This window comes from Rhipicephalus microplus, chromosome 8 (genome assembly GCF_043290135.1).
Source record: "Rhipicephalus microplus isolate Deutch F79 chromosome 8, USDA_Rmic, whole genome shotgun sequence".
NCBI lineage: Eukaryota > Metazoa > Arthropoda > Arachnida > Ixodida > Ixodidae > Rhipicephalus > Rhipicephalus microplus.
The window spans coordinates 54,864,753-54,884,901 of NC_134707.1; the positions used below are offsets into that span (position 1 = coordinate 54,864,753).

Sequence of the window (20,149 nt, forward strand, 5' to 3'; positions counted from 1 at the left end):
CGCCTACCGATCTGTTACACGTGTTTTCGCTTGCCATTGTTCGACTAACACTGGCGCCGGGGCCAGGCTCGTAACAAGGTGTGGCCACCCATTGAGCAGCAGCGACTGCTGACATTGAATGTAGCAAAACGTAGTCTTGCCAGTTAGTTGACGGATCTTATTGAAATTATATTGAAGGTGAATTACAACCAAAGTGCACATAATGACATTGAGAGCAGTGTGTTGATTATTTAACAAAAACGATGTGTGCTTGAATAAGAAATCAACCACAAAAGGGACAGCTGAATTCATCAGTAACGAAAATACTCAATAACGAAATTCTCGCTGTAAAGAAGAAATCTAGCCTCCCCGGTGACCGTCCATAGAGTCCAATGCCTTCTCCCTCTAAGTACTGCGATATTGTTTTAAATATTCACACCCACAATCGCTAAAGTTCTCACCAGGAATCAGCAACATTTGTTTTTCGACCCATAAACTAGATGCCAAGCCGAGGTTCGAAAATCGTAGCACCGCTTTTTCGACAAGTTCGGCGCATTAGTTTGCCTATCTGCTCTGTGCCACACGTTTCTCCGGGGCCCCGCCACGGTGGTCTAGTGGCTAAGGTACTCGGCTGCTGACCCGCAGGCCGCGGGATCGAATCCCGGCTGCGGCGGCTGCATTTCCGATGGAGGCGGTAATGTTGTAGGCCCGTGTGCTCAGATTTGGGTGCACGTTAAAGAACCCCAGGTGGTCGAAATTTCCGGAGTCCTCTACTACGGCGTCTCTCATAATCATATCGTGGTTTTGGGACGTTAAACCCCACAAATCAATCAATCAAATCACGTTTCTCCGTGCGCACGCCACGATCTTCTGCGCTTTGCGTACGTGCAGTGTTCTTTGGCATTCCAAAAAGATGCTACCTCCGATTACAAAGGTGAAGTTTTTGACACTTTTGGAGATGTCTAGAGGTATCTCCGAATTGCAAGCGGTGGAGGAGAGGAGCTGAGCAGAAGTTCGGCAACTCGTGCAGTTAGTTCCCTGTCAACAATTATGACCCTGAAGGTTAGAATGATGGCGGCACTTAAGGGCGTCACATGTGCGCAGAACAAGATGGCGGCAACCTCATTCTACGGGAACGTTGACGAATCAGTGGTTCCTCGACAAGAGAATGTGAAACAGAACAAGATCAGCGACTTCGCTAAACAAATTTCTCTTCTGTAAAGTAATTGGTGAGCATGCTTTTTTTTTCTTTTCGCGACAACAAATCTTAAAGATAATAACCGAAAATCACTTTCTCCAGTGATTTTCGTGATTTTCGTAACTAGTAGTATTGATCACAATAGATACCTTATTGAATTGGTCTATCAGCGACCAATAACATTAAAATGACGAAATTTGGAGTGCGGCGCATCGGTATGCCGCTCGTAGGCAATAGTACATTTCTTTCCTACAGTAATTTCGCACCAGCATTTAATTAATAAATATAAATGTTGATGTTTTTACACTTTTAGAATAGTAGATGGAAATTCAATCTGATCTCTCACGACTATTCTTCCGCTTAGAGTAGTGAGAGCTGATTGAAAATGAACGGTTCATATTAACTTAATTGTATACATCTATCTTTTTTTCTCAAGCTGTCTAGACGAGTAGTGTCAGCAGCATACTAGCCACGCATTCTATTTCCTGTGCACAACTTTGACAGTCCGCGTTTGCATTCGCGCCACGGATTGAGTACCTCGAAACACGCGAACTCATTGGGAGTGTTGGACATGCGCGCACATTGTCCAATACTATACATAAGCGGGAGAGAGCACCCTTTATTAAGGCTAGTTTCTAACTTTATGAGAAATCAATAGAACATGCGTACTATAGGCGCCACAAAAGAAGTTTCGCGTAGCCAGAAAGCAGTTATGGAGCAAACGAGAAATTTTCATCGCCTGACACGCTCGCAAAGTATAGTCACCAATGGCAGCACTCATTTCCATCTCAATCGCAAGCCACGTTCACTTGCAGCTGCTGTATTTACTGCGCCTCTATTGGAAGAATATCGGGGAAGTGATGCAAACAAAGGGCTCAACTTCTTTGTCTTCCCTTTGCGCGATTTTTTTTTATTATGAAACAGCAACTGATCTCGCCGGTGCTGTAATTTAACCCCCAATTCCCACTTGAGGCGAGATTAGTAGGGAGATGCTGTTGTCCTAAAGTGAACACGGTTCATCGTATGTAGACTCAGGTAAGTAACGTAATTATACCATCCGCTTTTTCCAGCAAAGCGCATGTGTTATTAAGCGGAACATTCGTCCAGTCGAAGAGAAGCTCCAACGCAGGCACGTGACAGAGATTAAACAAGCCCCGCCGCTACCTACAACTACTTCCGTAAAAGTGGTGTTATCCGAGGGGAAAAACGTGTGTGGCGCAGATACTTCGCTAACAGCTCTGTACCGCCAGGACAGAGTCAAACCCATGACCTTCGGATTAGTAGCCGAGTGCTGTAACAGCTGCACCACCACGGTACACACAAGAGACAAAACGCCACAACCGTGAACACCCCTGTTGACCCGCAGGTAGCATGACTCCTGTATTTGCGAGGCAAAAGAAAATGCATCATGTTTGTGTACTTAGCTTTAGATGCCCGTTAAAGAACATAAGGTGGTCAAAAGATCCGCCGCCCTCCACTACAGCGTCACGTTAAAACCAAGCCATTTATATTTATTTATTTCAAGAAACCCCTAAAGACCCTCACTGGGAGGGTATTACATAGGGGGTGGGGTAAGAAAAATAATGCAGTGAATACACATAAAGCATAAAACAAATTTGGAAACTAAAACACATATCATAAACACGTTGATAGCATGACAATGGCCCAACGCTTGTTGGAAATATCGAAGAAAAAATAACTAGAAACACAACGAACAGAGTTGCATAATGATAGGCCACTAAAAGAAAACGAAATTAGTTTTTGAGAAAAGCGCGAAATGCTAAACATTGCTATCATTTTTTTAAGTTTATTACATTTTCAAGTGTTCCGTTCTATTGCGGTAGTTCGAGGCAGCTGGTCTCATTCAATGATTGTTTTGGGTACGAACGAATCAGCCAATGATGACGTACGGCATGTGATGCGTCTGACCTTCAGATGGTGATAGCGGCGGGGAAAGATTGATAAGGGCGACAGAAAAAAATAGTCATGAAGCAATGGATGATGATATAATTTATGAAAAAAAAAGAGATAAGCGAGCAAGTTTTCAACCATGGAAAATGTTCTCATTCTTATTACCACCGTCATCCCAAGTGTCTTGTCGTATCTTTTGTGCCCTTTTTCACGCCCAGTCTCTTTAGAATGAATGCGTACCAACCAGCCCAGCTCGTCATCATTCCATGCCCAAGCTGAAACGTGGCGTGCAAATCTATCGAGCAGTGTTAGGCGGCGGCTCTTCGACTCCTGCGGTGCCACCTTCCCACTGGTTACACTTGCTTTCCCACGCCCGCGCGTCATTGTTTAGCCGGAATCGCAGATGGAGATAAGCAAGGGAAAGGATTGGGTGCGCGTCGCGTTTCGTTTGCTTCTGCTTCCGCACGAACGGCGGGGCGCAGCATTTTCATGGGACAGTCGTCGCAGGGACGCTCCCCCTCTCTCCTCTCCAATGCGGTCCGAAAAGAAAGAAATGGGCAGGGCATCGGAAGCGGTTAGCTTCAATTGAGAGTGTACATTCATATAAAATAGGGGTCCGTCTTGTGGACCCTCCCCTTTGTGACGTAGAAAGGACACTGCGGTGCGGTGGGGTATAAAAGCCCGTGTTGCCGTTTCGCAGTCATCATCCGTAGCCGGTTGCTCTGCTTTGGACCGAACAGTCGACCAAACCTCATCATGAACGTCTTGGTAAGGATTTACTTTGAAGCGTGCCACGCGTTCAAGGCTCTAACACAGCGGTTGCTTCGAAGAGCCTCTCGTTTTCGTCAGCTACGGCGGCTTCTATTCGCGTCAGTGCGATAGTGGGGTTAGAGCTTGTTGCAGATTGTGCTTTTTGCCTATACGTCCCAGCACTCCGAGAGGACTACTGTATCAGGCCTTAAAGCAGTATAGCGTAAGATCAGCTAATATTTAAGAGAAAAAATGTGAGCACTGTCGATGCACCGATTGCTCAGAAGGCTAAGCCTTTGCTCTTTAAATAACCTAAAAAATATTTCGCGAGCACCAATGGGTGCGCATAGGAAGATATGAGCATGTCAGCTTAACCATACTCTTTAGCTGATGTTATCGGTTTACCACCATTACTTCAAATCACTCTGCAGCTAACTGTCTGTTGTTTTATCAATCCCGGGCTGCTAATAATCATGCTAAGTGCAAACAGGTAAACTTCCGCCCCAAATATTAGGCCCACCTTGTGACACAGCACATTCATGTTCAACATAACTGGAGCTTTTCGGCATACTTATTAGAGAACGAAATTTGGTTAACTCCCTTGGTTTCTCATACCATTTGCATGGTGGGCCATAGCTTCGGTTCATCTAAAGCATAATAACTTTAGATAGCCTGGTCACCATAATCACGGAAGTTTTTTGCTCTTCGGTCTCAGCAAATGTTTTTTCTTAAACTCCAGCTCAAATAGTTTCGTCGACATTTTCGCAGAAAGAAAGCTACTGAAAGCTGCACGCACAAACAGTGAGTAGTGTACCCATGATCGACAAGCACGAACTTCGGAATTTCCAGTAGCAAGATACTCGGGATTGCGTGAATATCGCTAATGAACTGGACACTGACGATAAAAGAAACACTAATCTTTAGTGGCACCTTAGTTAGGTGTAGTGACTTGGGAAACACGCTTCACAGTAACGGCTCAGAAGTTGTAACCACCGCTTATCACGCAGCAGTGACTGTATTGCCTCGGGGCCAGTGTGGTAGGCAATAATTTAAAAATAACAAGAATATGTGATTCACACCGTGAGTTTATCTTTTTTGCATAATCATCCAACTAGATTAAGAAAAACAACATGACGAGCAGTAAAAAACAGTGGTCAGTTGAGGTAACGCTGCTCTATAAAACGTTCTAAAGTATCTACGAAAATGAAATTGGTATATTGATGAGCTGTTAGTACACGAACGTAATGAAAACACGAATGTTCTTAACGTCACAATGACAGGTGTGTGGTACTCTGCTAAGCACCTTGGTTGTCGGCGCCTTTGGCGGATTCATCGGAGGAGGTGGAGGTGGCCTAGGTGGTGGTCTTAGCGGAGGCCTTGGTGGTGGATACGTTGCTGCCGGAGGTCTCGGAGGCTACGGAGGAGGCTACGGTGGAGGCTACAATGGAGGCTACGGTGGAGGCTACGGTGCAGGTCTGGGAGGCGCTGTCGGTTTTGGAGGCGTTGGTGCCGGAGGCCTTGGAGGAGCTGGTGGCAATGTCGGAGTCGGAAGCAGCGTAGTCCTACTGAACAGTGGCCGAGCGGGCGCTGGCAAGTCCGTCGCTGGACCAGCCTTCCTGGTCCGTACTGTGCACCACGTGTCTCAGATTCAAGGCGGTGGAGCCGTAGTAGCTCACTCTGGTCTCGGCGGTGTCGGTGGAGGCGTTGGTGGAGGCGTTGGAGGTGCCGGTCTCGGTGTTGGTCTCGGCGGTGGTCTCGGCGGTGGTGTCGGAGTAGTCGGCGGTGGCGTTACCTACGCTGGCGCGGGATACGGAGGTCTGGGAGGAGGATACGGCGGTTACGGTGGTTCGGGAGTTTATGGTGGTTACGGAGGCTACGGAAGCTACGGCGGCTACGGCGGCTACGGGGGCACAGGTGGAGTTGTCGGCAAAGTTGTAGTCCTCAAGCAGCACAAATGAGCGTTCAATTCAAACGAATTCAAGATTCAGTAATTCGGTAAGTTCTTTCTGCCCTAATTAGCCAAAAAAAGTAAAAGTCAATGCGCGCAACACGTAGTGGATAGGACGGTAGGAGGTTCAGCTGTAAAATAAACCACACGAGCAAGTTTATTTCCTTCAAATCTAGCGTCGTAAACCATATCTCATTGTCACGTAACCATGCGTATATTGCACAGACAGACAGGCAGGTGTGTTAATTAAGAACTGCTAGGACAACAAAATTTATTACCAAAGCAATGACTAACTTGGCCAAGCACTGCTATGAATGTGGCTGTACATTGTTTCTTGATACGAGTATTTCCTTTGTTCATAAAAAATTGTGTACTGAAGATGTGGCGGAAACCTATCACATTTCGAGAAAAAGAAACAAATGCGTAAATCACCTTGCTTGAGGTTTGTCTAGTCAAGAGAAAGGCCTCTTTAAAGAGGAAATTATCAAAATTTTTTGAACTTGTGTGTGCGGACCATCTCATGTGTTTTAAAACACTTACGGGTGTGTTTTTTTCTACAATGAGCATGCGCACGTCTTTCTTGTGTGGCTATAATTAGCCATATATGTTTCCTGCAGCAAATGCACTTGCAAGAACAGCGACGTTTTTATTTGTCTATTTCTTTGTTTAATTGTGCCGTGGAGTAATTTTACGCGCTATTCTGTCTAGATACATCAAATGTTTTAAATACGAGTCATTTGGTCATACTCAATGGTAGGTTCAAGTGCGGAATGATGTGCTTGATCACAAACAACCGGCAACTGTGCTCATCTTTACTCTTTTTTTTTCCTTGCAGTGAGAATAATCTTCCGATGAAAGCATGTACAGCGTCAGCCCCTGGTAGCAAGCGTCAGCCGCTTTAGGTGCCTTCTAAGCCGAAGAAAGATACACTCAGCCATGCAATTTGTTGTTAATCGTGTAAATAAATGTGGGCGAGGACGTCGCTCCTCAGCTGCGCAAAGAAGTTCTCTCGTCTTTAAACTCAATCACATGTGTTTCCCTGTAGCGTTGCTTCAGTGCTGTTTCAGAAAGCCTGTAAAAGGTGGCATGCTTGCCAACGAACAAACCAACCACTCTGACACTTCAGCTGCCATGATACCTAGTTGAATTTATATAAAAGAATGGTCTGTTTTAGTAACTATTTTCTGTGAATACGCTTGATATATGTATACGTGTGCTCGATCAGGCACAATAACATTATATATTAGCTTGCCGTACTAGCCACTTTTAAATTCATTTTTGTGTAACTGAAGTTCATCGGAGTGCCTTGACAATATTCATAACTCCTGCTAAATACATATAATCCACATGTTTATTATATGTACCGTAAGCTTCGAAATCATAAACGGAATCGGCCTTGTAGGCATAACTTGGACATCGTGCGAATATGTTGCAAGTACGACTCGAATCAACGTAGCTACTGCGAGATGGCCTGGCACCATTTGCCATGATAACGTCATGGCTTTTGCAGTTATATATAATTAATAGCCTCAGCTCCTGAAAAGATATAAAACATCGCCATTTCTTCGCACTATCAAATATCTTACAAACTTATTACCCGAAGTGTCACGCATTTGAATTGCTTCCTGCTACATGAGGCAGGGAAATTTTTCGCCCCAAAGATGCAGAATGATTCAAGCAGACTAAACAGCACACAGCCTTTCGATCATTTCAAGTACAAGAGCACTGAAAACAGCTGTAGCATCCGGAGCGATGGCTCTCCATGGAGAAGATATTATGAAACTTGTTTCCCATTCCCGTTAATTATAAACTCGTTCACGATGAAATTCGACACGTCTGGAAGTGGAGAGCTTAACTGCTGCATGTAACCAAGACTATCTAAGATTGTGAAACCGAACGCACTACTTTGCACAAAGCAGACACGTGATCACCATCTACAGAAGCAAGCTTCCTTAAGGGGATGTTGGCTACTTCAAGCTCAATTCCTCCTCGCGGATACTGAAGCGCTCGACTTCTGCGTGCGGTCGTACCCTGAGTGACAGTGATGAACTGGCGTCCTTGGTGCGAATGCACAGAACTATTTCCTTACGTGTCCTTGTGCATACAAATGTGTTTCTATAAATATTCATCACAGGCCGCGAACAAGCTGGATGCATAATTGTACATATATAGCTTCACTGATGCAGTTGAAATTACATGGAGTAAAACAGCTGCTCAAACAAGACGATTCTGGAATTGATCGCCAACTGTATGCCTTGTATCGACTATTCATTGCTGCGGGCTTGGGTAGGGGACGAGAACTACACTGTGTGCTCTTTTTGCGAGAAAAAGTGATTAAATTTATCTTTATCTTCTTCGAAATCAATGTCACAGCTTCTCCTAGGGTACCATGTCATCATGAGCAGGAACAGCAGCATGCCAGCCACGAGTCGTGGAAGACACGTACGCTTTCAACTGGTTGCAGTTCCCTCCGCCGAACTATGCATTCTCCATGCCTCTTTACAAGCTACAATGATCGGCTTAATCACTAAGGGGAAGATCAGTGACTCTATTCGCCACTTCACAGCTCTAACGCTCATGCCCAAGTCGTAACTTACAAACAAACACCAATTGAGAGCATCTTACGCCTTTGGCCAAGCAATAATGTGTCTCCTCAATGAGCCATGTGCTTTGAACTGGAGTGCTCTATCTCTAGACTTCGCAAAATGCTATAATTCATCCAGGATAGAGTGACGTACGTTGGTAAGTCTGTTCATATTAAGCGATGGACTACGGCAAAATTGTCGCGTTGAAATTAGGGAGTTCGCGTCCGTCACTTCGTATACTGCAGTGTTAATTGTTAATTGAAGTGTACCGTAGTTTATAACAGCAACCATTGAGAGGTGCTATTAGCAATTGTTATGCCAAAATCAACATATTAGGGAATAACGATCAGTATACTGTAGCACGTGTTAGTCCATTTTTTAGGAATGTTCCAACATCAGAACCAGCACGTGTCAGCTAACCCGCGAAATTATCGAGGCTGAATTGATTGATAGGCTGGCAGATGCGGGTATCTTCAAACTGTTGGTGGTTCTTTCTTCTATGAATTGAGCCTATCTACGCAGAAAAATAGCTGAATTTTCAGTGTTTGTAATTACAATGGTTCAAAAGCGATGCTGCCTATATATATATATGTGGTTCCTTGTTCTCGAAATAAACGCTGTTGCAACTTAGTGCCTGGGCGTGTCATATCTTTCTCTGTCCGTGTTTTTCTTTTGTGCGCTATAAAACAACAGTATGACATACAAACACCTCCGACACGTTACTATGCAATTCTGGTGTCATTCTTTTTATTTCTCATTTGGGTGTTTGCTACGTGTACAGTAAAAAACTGCTGTGGTCTTCTATCCACAACGGGATTGTTGTAGTGGCGAAGACATGGAACAACCGATGGCTGATAGACACAGAGCATAGCAAGCACTGCGTCAACGCTTCTGTTGTATGCCAGAAACGTCGTTCCATTACAGGAAATAAAAATAGAGGAAAATAATGCCTCTCAATATTTTATTTCAGGTTGCGGTTGTTCATTTCAGCTCACACAAATCATATCCATAAAGTCGGCTTGCCGTCCTGCAGAACTAACTTCTTTTCCCAGTCATTCATACCGCGTACATCACAGGAATGGAACCACCTACCCGCACTGACGGCAACTATCTCGGACCACCAACTTTTTAAAACTGCTTTAGCTAACATTGTATAACGTGTAACAGTGAAGTACATTGCATTTTCGTGGTTTTGCTGTGTTTATACCTTTTTTTTGCTCTCTTTTATATTATGTTTGTAACTATTGTAACCCACTCCCCTCTCTAATGCCTCTGGCCCTGAGGGTACCTAAATAAATATATAAAAATAAATATGTTATTTTGCACAAGATATCTACATTGCACAGTCATCTGCTTTTACACCTACCTTGCAGTCATCAGTTCAAAAAACTACAAAAATTTCAGCGCTGTTTACAAATGTGACTGTTAATGGGTTCAAGACTGAATAGTGCCTCGGTGGTTCGTACACATGAAATGGCTCGTGATAAAAATTAAGGTACCACCAACAGTATTTATGAATTTATTTATTTCTCTCTTGCAAAATTCATAATTTTCTTCGCGCTGGCATGCCAATTTATCCTGCTCGGCTACTCACCCAGAACACGCGGGCTTTATCTACGAGGCAGAAGCTAGAAGTTGCATTTAAGTGAAGGTGAAATAAGACCGGCGCATATCGATTAGACCAGCGCATATAGACCACCTCGTAGACCCATTTAAGGTAGCACACAAAAAGACGTTCAGCCATTTTTTGAACGAACAGAAACAGCACAGCCTCGTGTTTAGTAAATTGAAGACATTCGCTGTCAATGCCTTTTTTTTTTTAGGAAGCGTACGACTTTGTTTTCTGGGTGAACAGGCACCCTTATTTCATTATTCAGCAAGCATTGGCACTTTCAGGGTGCCTTGATCAACACCTGATACTGATCTTCTTCAATAAATATTGATACTCCCTCACCACGTGGCATTGTGTCTATTGTAATAGCTAAGCTTATAGGGCCGCTTTTAAATGCGAAGCGCGATTCCTAGCCTACCACAAGCTCTTTTGGTGTCTATATTGGTATTCATTTATGTAGCCACCTACTTTTCCATGCTTTCTTGATCATCCCATTAACTCGCGGCAAACCAAAATTAGTATCGGAAGGTAAATGGTTTGATGAATACGATGCGTTGGTCATGACAGGAATAATGGCACAATCCTGTAACGCACGTTGTCAAACACTTTCCGCCAGACAGTGGCACATACCTGCGAGTCGGTATGTGCCACTGGTAGGCGGGTATGCGCCTCAGGTGACTGAAACTTCATATCTACCAAAGAATGGCGAGAACAGATAGAGGTATTTTAAACCATTGAGGGTTAAGAAAAAGCTGACGCTGTGGCCGCTTTGACCCGATGAATATCAAAGAAAAATTTCAGAATCCCAGCCGCAATCAGACCCCTGCAGTCTGCGCGGAAACCAAGTATTTATTCATTTATATATTTATTTCTTTAGTTTTTTAGAATAAACTGAAAACATTACAATCTGGCTGGTCTCCTGGGCTAAAAGCTGTAATAAAACAGTTTGACTAGGACTCAGAAGAAGAATTACATGGCAACAAGCAAGAGCTTAAAGTATTTGCACCAAATGTAAGAGTCATAATCACACATTGTAGAAAAAATATTTACGAAAACAGAGCATATAACAGTCCCTGTATAAGCGCAACAGGAAAGTATTTCTGAATGAACACACTTCTAACAATAGACAACAATAACAGAATACTCAAATTTATTTACAAAAAAGAATTTGTAATACTACAAGCCCAAGAAAAAAAACAGCAATAGTTCACCTGTAATTCTGACTGTTAACTACACGAAACAATAATATCAACACAATCTAATAAAAGAAAAGCATGGTAGCTAGTCATACACAGAGGTATACAATGTAATGTAGTACAACATGAAGAAATATTTGATATGTATGAATACATAATATGTTTAGCACACGTTTATGTAAATGTTTATGCTTATTTGGAATACATGGGAAGTTATATTTCAATGACTGAAGTCCACAGTCAGTGCGAAAGGGCCGTATAAGCCACTCTTTTATATACATTACGAGTGTTGATAGCTTGACTGTTGCGTTGCAGTCCAGCAATTACCTCAATGAATCGTTTAAATAAATAATATTATATGTAAAATTATCACAAGATGTTGAACTCGCACATACAATGAATTTTATTTATACTGTACTTGCGAAAATATGTCAATGTCGGTAATAAATACCCAGTGCTGGCAATGTGACGCACAGCGTTCTTCTGCAAAAGCAATATTCTGTTATTGTTTCGTTGAATTGTAGTAAGCCAAACCCGACAGCATTCATTTTTGTGATTGAAACAGTGCTTCATTTTATTTGTGTAGGAAGAATTTTTCGACAACGTGACCGAGCTTGCACTGTATAAGAAAGTTTCTTACATAAATGACTTACGTGAGAGTCCCAACTTAGGTAAGATGAAAATGTTACACTGGGAATTTCATGTTCTTCAACAAAATCTATTTTTTAGCCTACACATATAATATCTTGTTTAACGTTCAGCAACTCAGTTGCTAGCTCTAAATAATATTACCTTCGCTTTCTTAGGGTTAAGTTCAACTTCATTTGATGTAATATAACAAAAGAAACGATTACAACTTTCTACCAGCCTATCTGTATCTGAACCGCGAAACGAGACTATGGTATCATCAGCATATATTATAAATTTTACTGACTTGTTGACATTAACATTATCAATGATAAAAATATTGAAAAGAAGGGGCCCTAATACACTTCCTTGCGAGGTGCCCCTAATGGCAGGCAATGAAGATCAGTGATGGTTACCTAAACACTCACATAGTGATCGCTCTGCTAAATATAATTTTATCAAAGCCAGGGGAGTGCTTCGAACGCCATAGATTTATAACTTATAAAAAAAGCGTGCTATCATCATTGCATTCGAAAGCCTTGGGGAAATCAATCAACAAACCTGATGTAAATAGCCTGTTTTTGATGTTCTCTAAATTGATTTCTTTTACCCTTAACGAAGATAACTCTGTAAATCTTCTTTACGGAAACCAAACTGAGCGTCGCCTATAATGTCACTTTTAGTAGAAAGTTTAGGTAATCTGAAATGCAGCGTTTTTTTTTTTTCGAAACCTTTAGCGAATGCCTGAATAATCAATATTGGGCGATAGTTTCCCAGCTAGTTTTTGTACCCCAGAGCCACGCGAGGTCTTTAAACTGCTTCTCAAATAGACCATTTTGTTCGTGAAGCGTCCATTGTATATACAGTGATGGTCATCCAATTTGATAATCATTAAATATGTACACCTGTTATGCAGCCGTCACGTCGGGTGCCCTCTGCTGAAGTCGATTTATTTAGCAGCTTGGGGGCTACTATCGCAGCGGGGAGTCTGTACTTTATATCAGCTTACCGCATCTGATGCCGCTAATATACACGTTGCTGTTGGCATTAATGCGCAGCGGTAAACAACCAACTGCTTAGATAAACCATATGTGTCTGTTGAAAGTATGTCTAAACATAGGTACAAGGACCCGACCCATTGCTTTTTGACTACATCACAAAGAGGTCACGGCGGGCACGATTAAGTATCGCAACATCCGAGTCAGCAGTCACGCAATGGAACCACAAATTCACCGTGTATGGTGATACCGGACAAAACACTCATAATTAAATTATACTGAAAGTGCGCAGTTGAAACGTGCTTACACTTAGGGCACACAATCGGGAATACTGGTGGAAGCAATGTTTCATGAACCGGTTACGTATTCGTTGGCATAAGTTGATCCGAAATCCCCAAGCCGGTCTCATGAAGAACGCGAGTGCCCTTTTGGAAACAATTCCTCCTTGAACACTTTGCATTTGAAGGTTTCCCATCATTTCATACCTTCGGCTTCCTCGCTATGTCTCTTGTTTGTAACTACGCAATGGTGTTCGTCTTGGTCATTAAACTCGTACTTTGCGTCGGGTGTGCCTAAAAGATCAATTCTATCAATATATTGGTTGGAAACTTCGAGGCAGCGGTAAATAAAGGTTACTTTGTTGTCTAGCCAACCATTATTTCTTTTCTGTTAGGCCTCCCAATTTATGCCTGTGTTACCATGGCATGAGCGACGTGGTCAGCATACTTTAGACATCCAAAGACACTTATGGGGGTGTAGGCCATAAATATAATCAATTGTACCTTCTAAGAAAAAATGTGCTAACATTACGCTTTCGAACGATAGACATAAATATAATTGCAATTTGTACAGCTGCAGGCTCACAATGGCTTTGGTTATGAAATCTGACAGAACATAACGCTACGAGCATACATCTTGTCAATAAAAATAACTTGATTTGATTTGCTTTTATTGATTTATCACAACACACATGACATGAGTGATAGAATCAAGAATTCAAAAATGGCGTGAGGCAGTTCTTCGTCCTCTAAAGAGAAAGACAACAGTTGTGGTACAAGCATTTCGCTAACACTGTTGTGAATACACTTTGAGATAAAACGTTTTAAAAACAACTTTCAATACGAATAAACCAACAAAACTCTCGTGTTTACTTGTTGCCCGACACTGAACTTCATGCACTTTCGTATAGTATATTCCCATCAGTGTCATGCACCAGCACAACTCTTCATCGCAGCTTTAGCTTTGCAATAGCGTTATTTTTGTTAAAAAATTGTGTTCCACCAGGCAGTTTTACACGAAAGGATTAACTTTGTAAAATACCACACAAACTCTATAGACTTACAACTCGAATTATGATTTGCTTATTAGCTTTTTTGCGTGTCCAAACCCTCAATTTTTCCTTTGAACTAACATTGTACGTCATTAGAAGAGGCCTAAGTCTATAGTATAAGACATCAAGCGACTCAAAGCCATAAGTATGATCAATACTTGACTAAGGCAATCATTCTTGCACCTATTGAATTTCATCGATTACCTTTGTAGATCGAAAAGTGATAAGAGGCATAATTATGCTCGGGGTTGGCAGGTTTACAAGAACACGAACAAAGAGCTTCCAAAGTTCCTAGACAAGGTGACCGTGTGTTAACGTGATGTCAAAGTACTAGGAATTCTCGTGAAGAGATCATCAAGATAAATGTTTTGGTAAAGTGTATTAGCAATACCAAGTACACAAGCATAATTCATGTGCACCTTCCTCTATTTTCGCGACTAAGGTGGCACGATTTTTTCGTTTGCAAATTTCGTTTTTGATGTAGGAACAACGCATTCAAAAATTATGTGTAAACCAACGTACTGCAATATTGAGAACATTCCACTGCAAGAAACTCACAAAACCTCAGATTGGTTCATCTCGTAGAGTGAAATTTCGCGTGGCACATGTAGGCGTGGACTCGTTTCTTACTACAAGGAGTGATACTGAGTATTACAAAAATGTTGTGCTGACCAGAATTTAAGATCATGTCCCGGTTTTTTTTTTTTGAAGAAGCTGGCTCTACTGTATTGCTCAATGATCTACGAAGAAAAAAGCCTCCAGTCATGAGTTAATTGTCACATTTCCTCCCTAAGGCGTCGCATGCAACCCGGCCTGCTGACATCAAAACAACCAACAATGGCAACTCTTATAGGACTAGGCATTCAAAAATATTCTATAAAACAGACTATCTCTATACTGTGATATGAAGCTCTTTTAAGGAGAGTATTCTGCTTCATTCATTGACACTCTCTTATCCGCATGCTCTGTTTGTTAGAATTCCCAATGTCAGAAATTAGGCAGCTTAGACGAGTGGACATTTTGCGCACATTCTACAAGCCCTTCTATGCATGGCAATGTTTTGATAACGGTCCTCTTTCGTCGCACAGGTGTTCTCAATTGTTATAAACAAACATAACCAAACAATCTGACATGGTCGCGACCAGCAACAGATGCACGCGACTCTGATGTAATAGAACGGGAGCTGAATCACGTTGCGGCCCCACTGCGTTGCGTGCATCGCTACCAGTGGGCTTTTCTCCATGACGCAGTTACTCACGCCACAGACAATATCAGGGCTTGCGTTATAATCCCCTCGTTTTCTATAGCCCAACGTCGCATGCACCCTGTAAGTGCGCAAGCGCATTACATCAGACTACGAAAAAAACAAGACAAAATTGACAAACGACAACGGTCTCGAGACAATTTTTATGCGGGCTCCTAAAGTTTAAAAAGCAAAAAGTGACCACTCCAGTGGCGATTCGTAACGCGGAGTGCATCTGTAGCTTCCTCGACACTCTACAATGCATGCCGGTTGTTTTGTTTTTTATTTACCGCCAGCCACCGAACTGCGTTCTCCTTTCCTCATTGCAGCGTCCAGTGCTTCAGATGAAGATAAGGGTAAAGAGGGTGCGTCTCTGGGCACATTTCACTGCTTCCGGTGAGCGAGAAGGCGCAGGTGGGATGACTGAGAAAGCCTACTCGCAGGAGATGGTCGCAGAACGGTTAGCTTCGTTGCTGCTCTTACTCTCCATCCCGGAAAGAGAAGTGTACCACCGGAAGCTACGCGGTTCCTCTGAGCTCGAACGAAACGACGTATTGGCGCACCCCTGGCTTCACCTGTGACGTAACAAGAAAGAAGCCACGTGTGTATCTCTCGTCTGGGGTATAAAAACGCTGGGCAGGCGCCGAGCAAATACCAAAGCCTTCCGAGGCCTTTCCCGCCCTTGTGTTCGAGTGAGACCGACATCACGCAGCCATGAACGGCCTGGTAAGTGACCATCGGATGTGAGATTAGTGGCGGAAATGGTGGTCTGTTATAATGCCGAGTTCGGAGCACCTCGATTTGTTGTATTCTTTTCCCACAACATGCACAGCTGATACCTACATAAGTAGTCGTAGACTTTACGTTGTATTTGGCATATTGAAGCGTACTCGTGATATCCTCTTAGCGGGCAGAAAGTCACCATAAATGAGCGAGAGGAATCATAGTTTCCAGAAGATCATGGGAATCCGGCATGGTCGTTTTTCTTGGTAACGGTTAGATGCTGTCTGTATTAATTTTATACTCAAAGATCTCAATATTGTGCGGCATCGTAGTCTTCCTGGTTGAGTTTTATATGAGGTGGTCGCACCTCCGTGTTTCCTAAAAAAATTTGTGGAGTAGCCGTTGTTTAGTAGCAAAGACATACGTTCGTTCAGGTTGCGCTATTTGTGTCCCCAGTTTCTGGCAAAAGCGGAAAGCCATTCAGGGCAGATTATCGCCTGTCACTCGCTGCTTCAGGACACGGGGCCACATTCCTTGTCAACTGCGTTCCATACAATGGATGGAAGTGACATGTGTTCCGGTAATGCCAACCCAGCAGTCGGTGTTACAGCGAAGAGTCGAAGGCAAACTACGCTGTGTGCTATCCTGAGTAAACCCAGCAAGAAGTGTGATCTTTATGCCAACATCGAAAAAAAGATTTGATATCGGTAACGCCCAAAATTTTTATTATTGGCCATCTACACCAAAGACGAGCATAGAATAATATTACCCGAATCTCTTTGTAATTCATTTAGTAGATCGTATTATTACACAAATCACCAGGACTTCTATGGTTGTCCATGCAGTAGGATCTAATTGAGTTCACCTCGGTGGGTCAGTGGATGGGGTGCTCTGCCGTCGACCAGAAGGTCACGGGCTAGACCCCGGCTGTGGTTGTCTCATTTCAATAGATGCGAAATGGTGGAGGCCCCTGTACTGTCGATGTCAGTGCACTTTAACGAACACCACATGGACGAAATTTCCAAAGCCCTCCACTGCGGCATCTCTCTCAACCATATCGTGGTTCGGACGCCAAACCCCAGGTTATTATTTGTACGATGCAAATAGAAATCTCCTCACACTAATCTAAATTTTTAAACAATCACGCCGCGAAAATTACTACTGCAAAGAAGCACTCCCTAGGGAGCACCGTCGTGCAAATATCTGATTTGAACAGAGATAGCTAAACTACTGTCACTTGTACAGGCATAATTAGGCAAACGTGATACGTGACCCATGCATTATGGTACTAATAAGCAAGAACCTCAGAATAGGGTAGCCAGCTTGTCAGAAAGCCCCGCCACGGTGGTCTAGTGGCTAAGGTACTCGGCTGCTGACTCGCAGGTCTCGGGATCTAATCCCGGCTGTGGCGGCTGCATTTACGATGGAGGCGGAAATGTTGTAGGCCCGTGTACTCAGATTTGGGTGCACGTTAAAAAACCCCAGAAGGTCAAAACTTCCGGAGTCCTCCACTACGGCGTCTCTCATAATCAAATAGTGGTTTTGGGACGTTAAACCCCACAAATCAATCAATCAGCGTCTCAGAAATATCGAAAACGCACTTCAGAAAGAGAAACATACATTAGCGAACATTAATTTCTATTTCGGTCTATGTGAATTCATTTCTTTTGTTATTATATTCAAGGTTCCTACAATATTTATCTTCTGTTCGAAAATCTACAACAGTTGCAAGGTCATACTTTGAGAACAAATTTGCGTGTCTGTTTCATCATTTTCTACCCACCTTGTCGTTTAGAGATTTTCGTAATCGACCACTAATTTAAACTTCATGGGGCCTAATCTCTGTCAGCCATGGCGGCCTAATTTTGTTTAATGGGGAATGCTAGGAACCCGCGGGCTTAAATTTCGGTGCAGGTTAATTAAAGTAACTCAGGAGTTCAAATTTGTGGAGCCTGCTGCTACGGCATTCTTAATCATCCTATTGTGGCTTTGGGACGTAAAACATCGAAATTTGTTTTTATTCCTGAACGCCACGTTTTCATTCCCGAACGCCAATCACCTTGACCGCATTCGATTGCAGGTGCACACCATCCTGTTCACGGCCCTTTTCGGCAGCGCCTTCAGTGGATTCCTCGGTGGAGGCGGCACTGGAGGTGGTGTCGGTGGAGGCTACGGCGGGGGTGGTCTTGGAGGCTACGGTGGTGGTAGTCTCGGAGGATACGGTGGAGGGCTTGGTGCCGGTGGCCTCGGAGGAGGAGGAGGCCTTGGTGCTGGAGGTCTGGGAGGAGGCAGTGGCAACGTGGGTGTTGGGAGCAGCGTAGTTCTGCTAAATGGCGGCCGTGCGGGTGCAAGCAAATCGGTGGCAGGGCCTGCGTTCCTCGTTCGCACGGTGCACCACGTCTCTCAAGTGCATGGCGGTGGAGCCATTGTGGCACACTCTGGTCTCGGAAGTGCCGGCGGAGCCGGCATTGGTGGAGGCGCTGGCATCGGAGGTGCTGGACTGATTGGTGGTGGAGCTGGTGGTCTCGGAGGAGGCTACGGAGGGGGCGCTTATGGAGCTGGAGGCCTCAGTGGAGGTTACGGAGGCGGAGGATATGGTGCTGGTGGTGCTGGAGCTGGTGGTGTCGTTGGCAAGCTACTGCTCGTCAAGCATCACAAGTGAAATCTGTCACCAGTGTTCTTTAGCGTTTTAAACTCAGTCAGGTAAGCCTCCTTTCTAAGTCCACTACAGGTGTAAGCATCGGGAAGCAGTAGTGTAGTGCCAACGCTAATATCTAGTTCTAACTACGTTTGGGTCGTTAGAGTGCGAGTGGGTGTTGGGGAGCGACGGGCCCTCTAGTAAATTTTGAGCTTCTTCGTCCCTTCACCCTTGGTGTTTAATCAAAAACCATGCGCAATATTATAAGGAGATCCGTTTTCATACTATAAGCAACAATTATACCTTGACACAATTCACGTGAGTGTGCCACGATTAAGGCCCAGCAGGAAAATATAAGGGATCGCTCGCTTCGTTTCCCACACTGAAATAATACGCTATGCACAGAGGAAATAAATTTGATGGCATATAAGTAGTGTAATTTTTGTAGATTGATCCTGTACGCTGAAGTCATGTGTTAGTTTTTTTCTTATTCTAGATGTGACACTCACCGCCTAAATTGCAATTTTTCGCATCAACGTAGGAGTTCTCACTGCAGTCTATATTCTGTCATGGTAATCATTGTGACATTGATAAGGCCAACCTACTTGGGTCCTCCATATATTTAGATAGTCAGCCTTTGCGGCATATATGAATTCTTTACTTTACCTTTGTCACACTGTTGATTTATTATAGCGTATAGTGGTAGTCAGAAAGGGTAACTTCAATTCGCTTTATGGTGACAGTAACTATTCTTACCACTTTCTAGGATGTAGTGAAGCCACCTGAAGTCTGCAGCGTCCTACTCAACTCGAGAGCTTCCACTCCACCTGCTCTTTCACCTCATTCGACCAAGAGAAGGATTCCATGAATCACTCCTGAAACAGGTTGACAATGTACGCTGACCGGGAACTCGTTTCCCACCGAATAAAACTGTGATTTACACTAAGTACCGTCTAACTGACCCTCACTTTATGTCTAATGAATTTTCTTATCGCGTACTACTTTCAATGTCATCCCGTCCAATTCCAAACATCGACCCATGATCCTGCACCTTATCATTAGCAATGTTATCCATTAAAAGTAGGGAGACAAGACATAAGAGCGAGACAATGTGGCACACATGTTCGACGTATTAAGTTCTGGCTGAGGCATAAGAAGGCGATGTCTGATAGGTTGTAAAACCGTATAAAAGCAATTTGAAACTCAAGATACAGTGAAAAGAAAGCAATTCAACATTTATTTTCATTCTGTCTTGTGTCTCATATCTGTTTTTTTTTATTTCTGACTGCTTACCTTGGCCTAATTGTACCATTTCCACCTAACACACTTGAAGGATAAAGGTAGAACAAAAACTAGAAGCATAATACTGTCTTTGTATCATTTGAAGATGAAAGCCTGTGGACCTGTTTGT

At 43.3% G+C, this 20,149-nt stretch overlaps 2 protein-coding genes across 2 annotated transcripts; both read left to right on the forward strand.

The window, feature by feature from the left end:
* Positions 1-3,738: 3,738 nt before the first annotated feature.
* On the forward strand, positions 3,739-6,789 carry LOC119164492 (uncharacterized). Its single transcript, XM_037416689.2, has 3 exons — positions 3,739-3,856; positions 5,119-5,833; positions 6,622-6,789. Exons 1-2 carry the CDS (start codon positions 3,845-3,847, stop codon positions 5,794-5,796), a joined length of 690 nt encoding a protein of 229 aa, XP_037272586.2. The 5' UTR covers positions 3,739-3,844; the 3' UTR covers positions 5,797-5,833; positions 6,622-6,789.
* Positions 6,790-16,011: 9,222 nt separating this feature from the next.
* LOC119165436 (uncharacterized) lies at positions 16,012-19,684 on the forward strand. Its single transcript, XM_075871869.1, has 3 exons — positions 16,012-16,103; positions 18,181-18,803; positions 19,505-19,684. Exons 1-2 carry the CDS (start codon positions 16,092-16,094, stop codon positions 18,760-18,762), a joined length of 594 nt encoding a protein of 197 aa, XP_075727984.1. The 5' UTR covers positions 16,012-16,091; the 3' UTR covers positions 18,763-18,803; positions 19,505-19,684.
* The last annotated feature ends 465 nt before the right edge of the window (positions 19,685-20,149 follow it).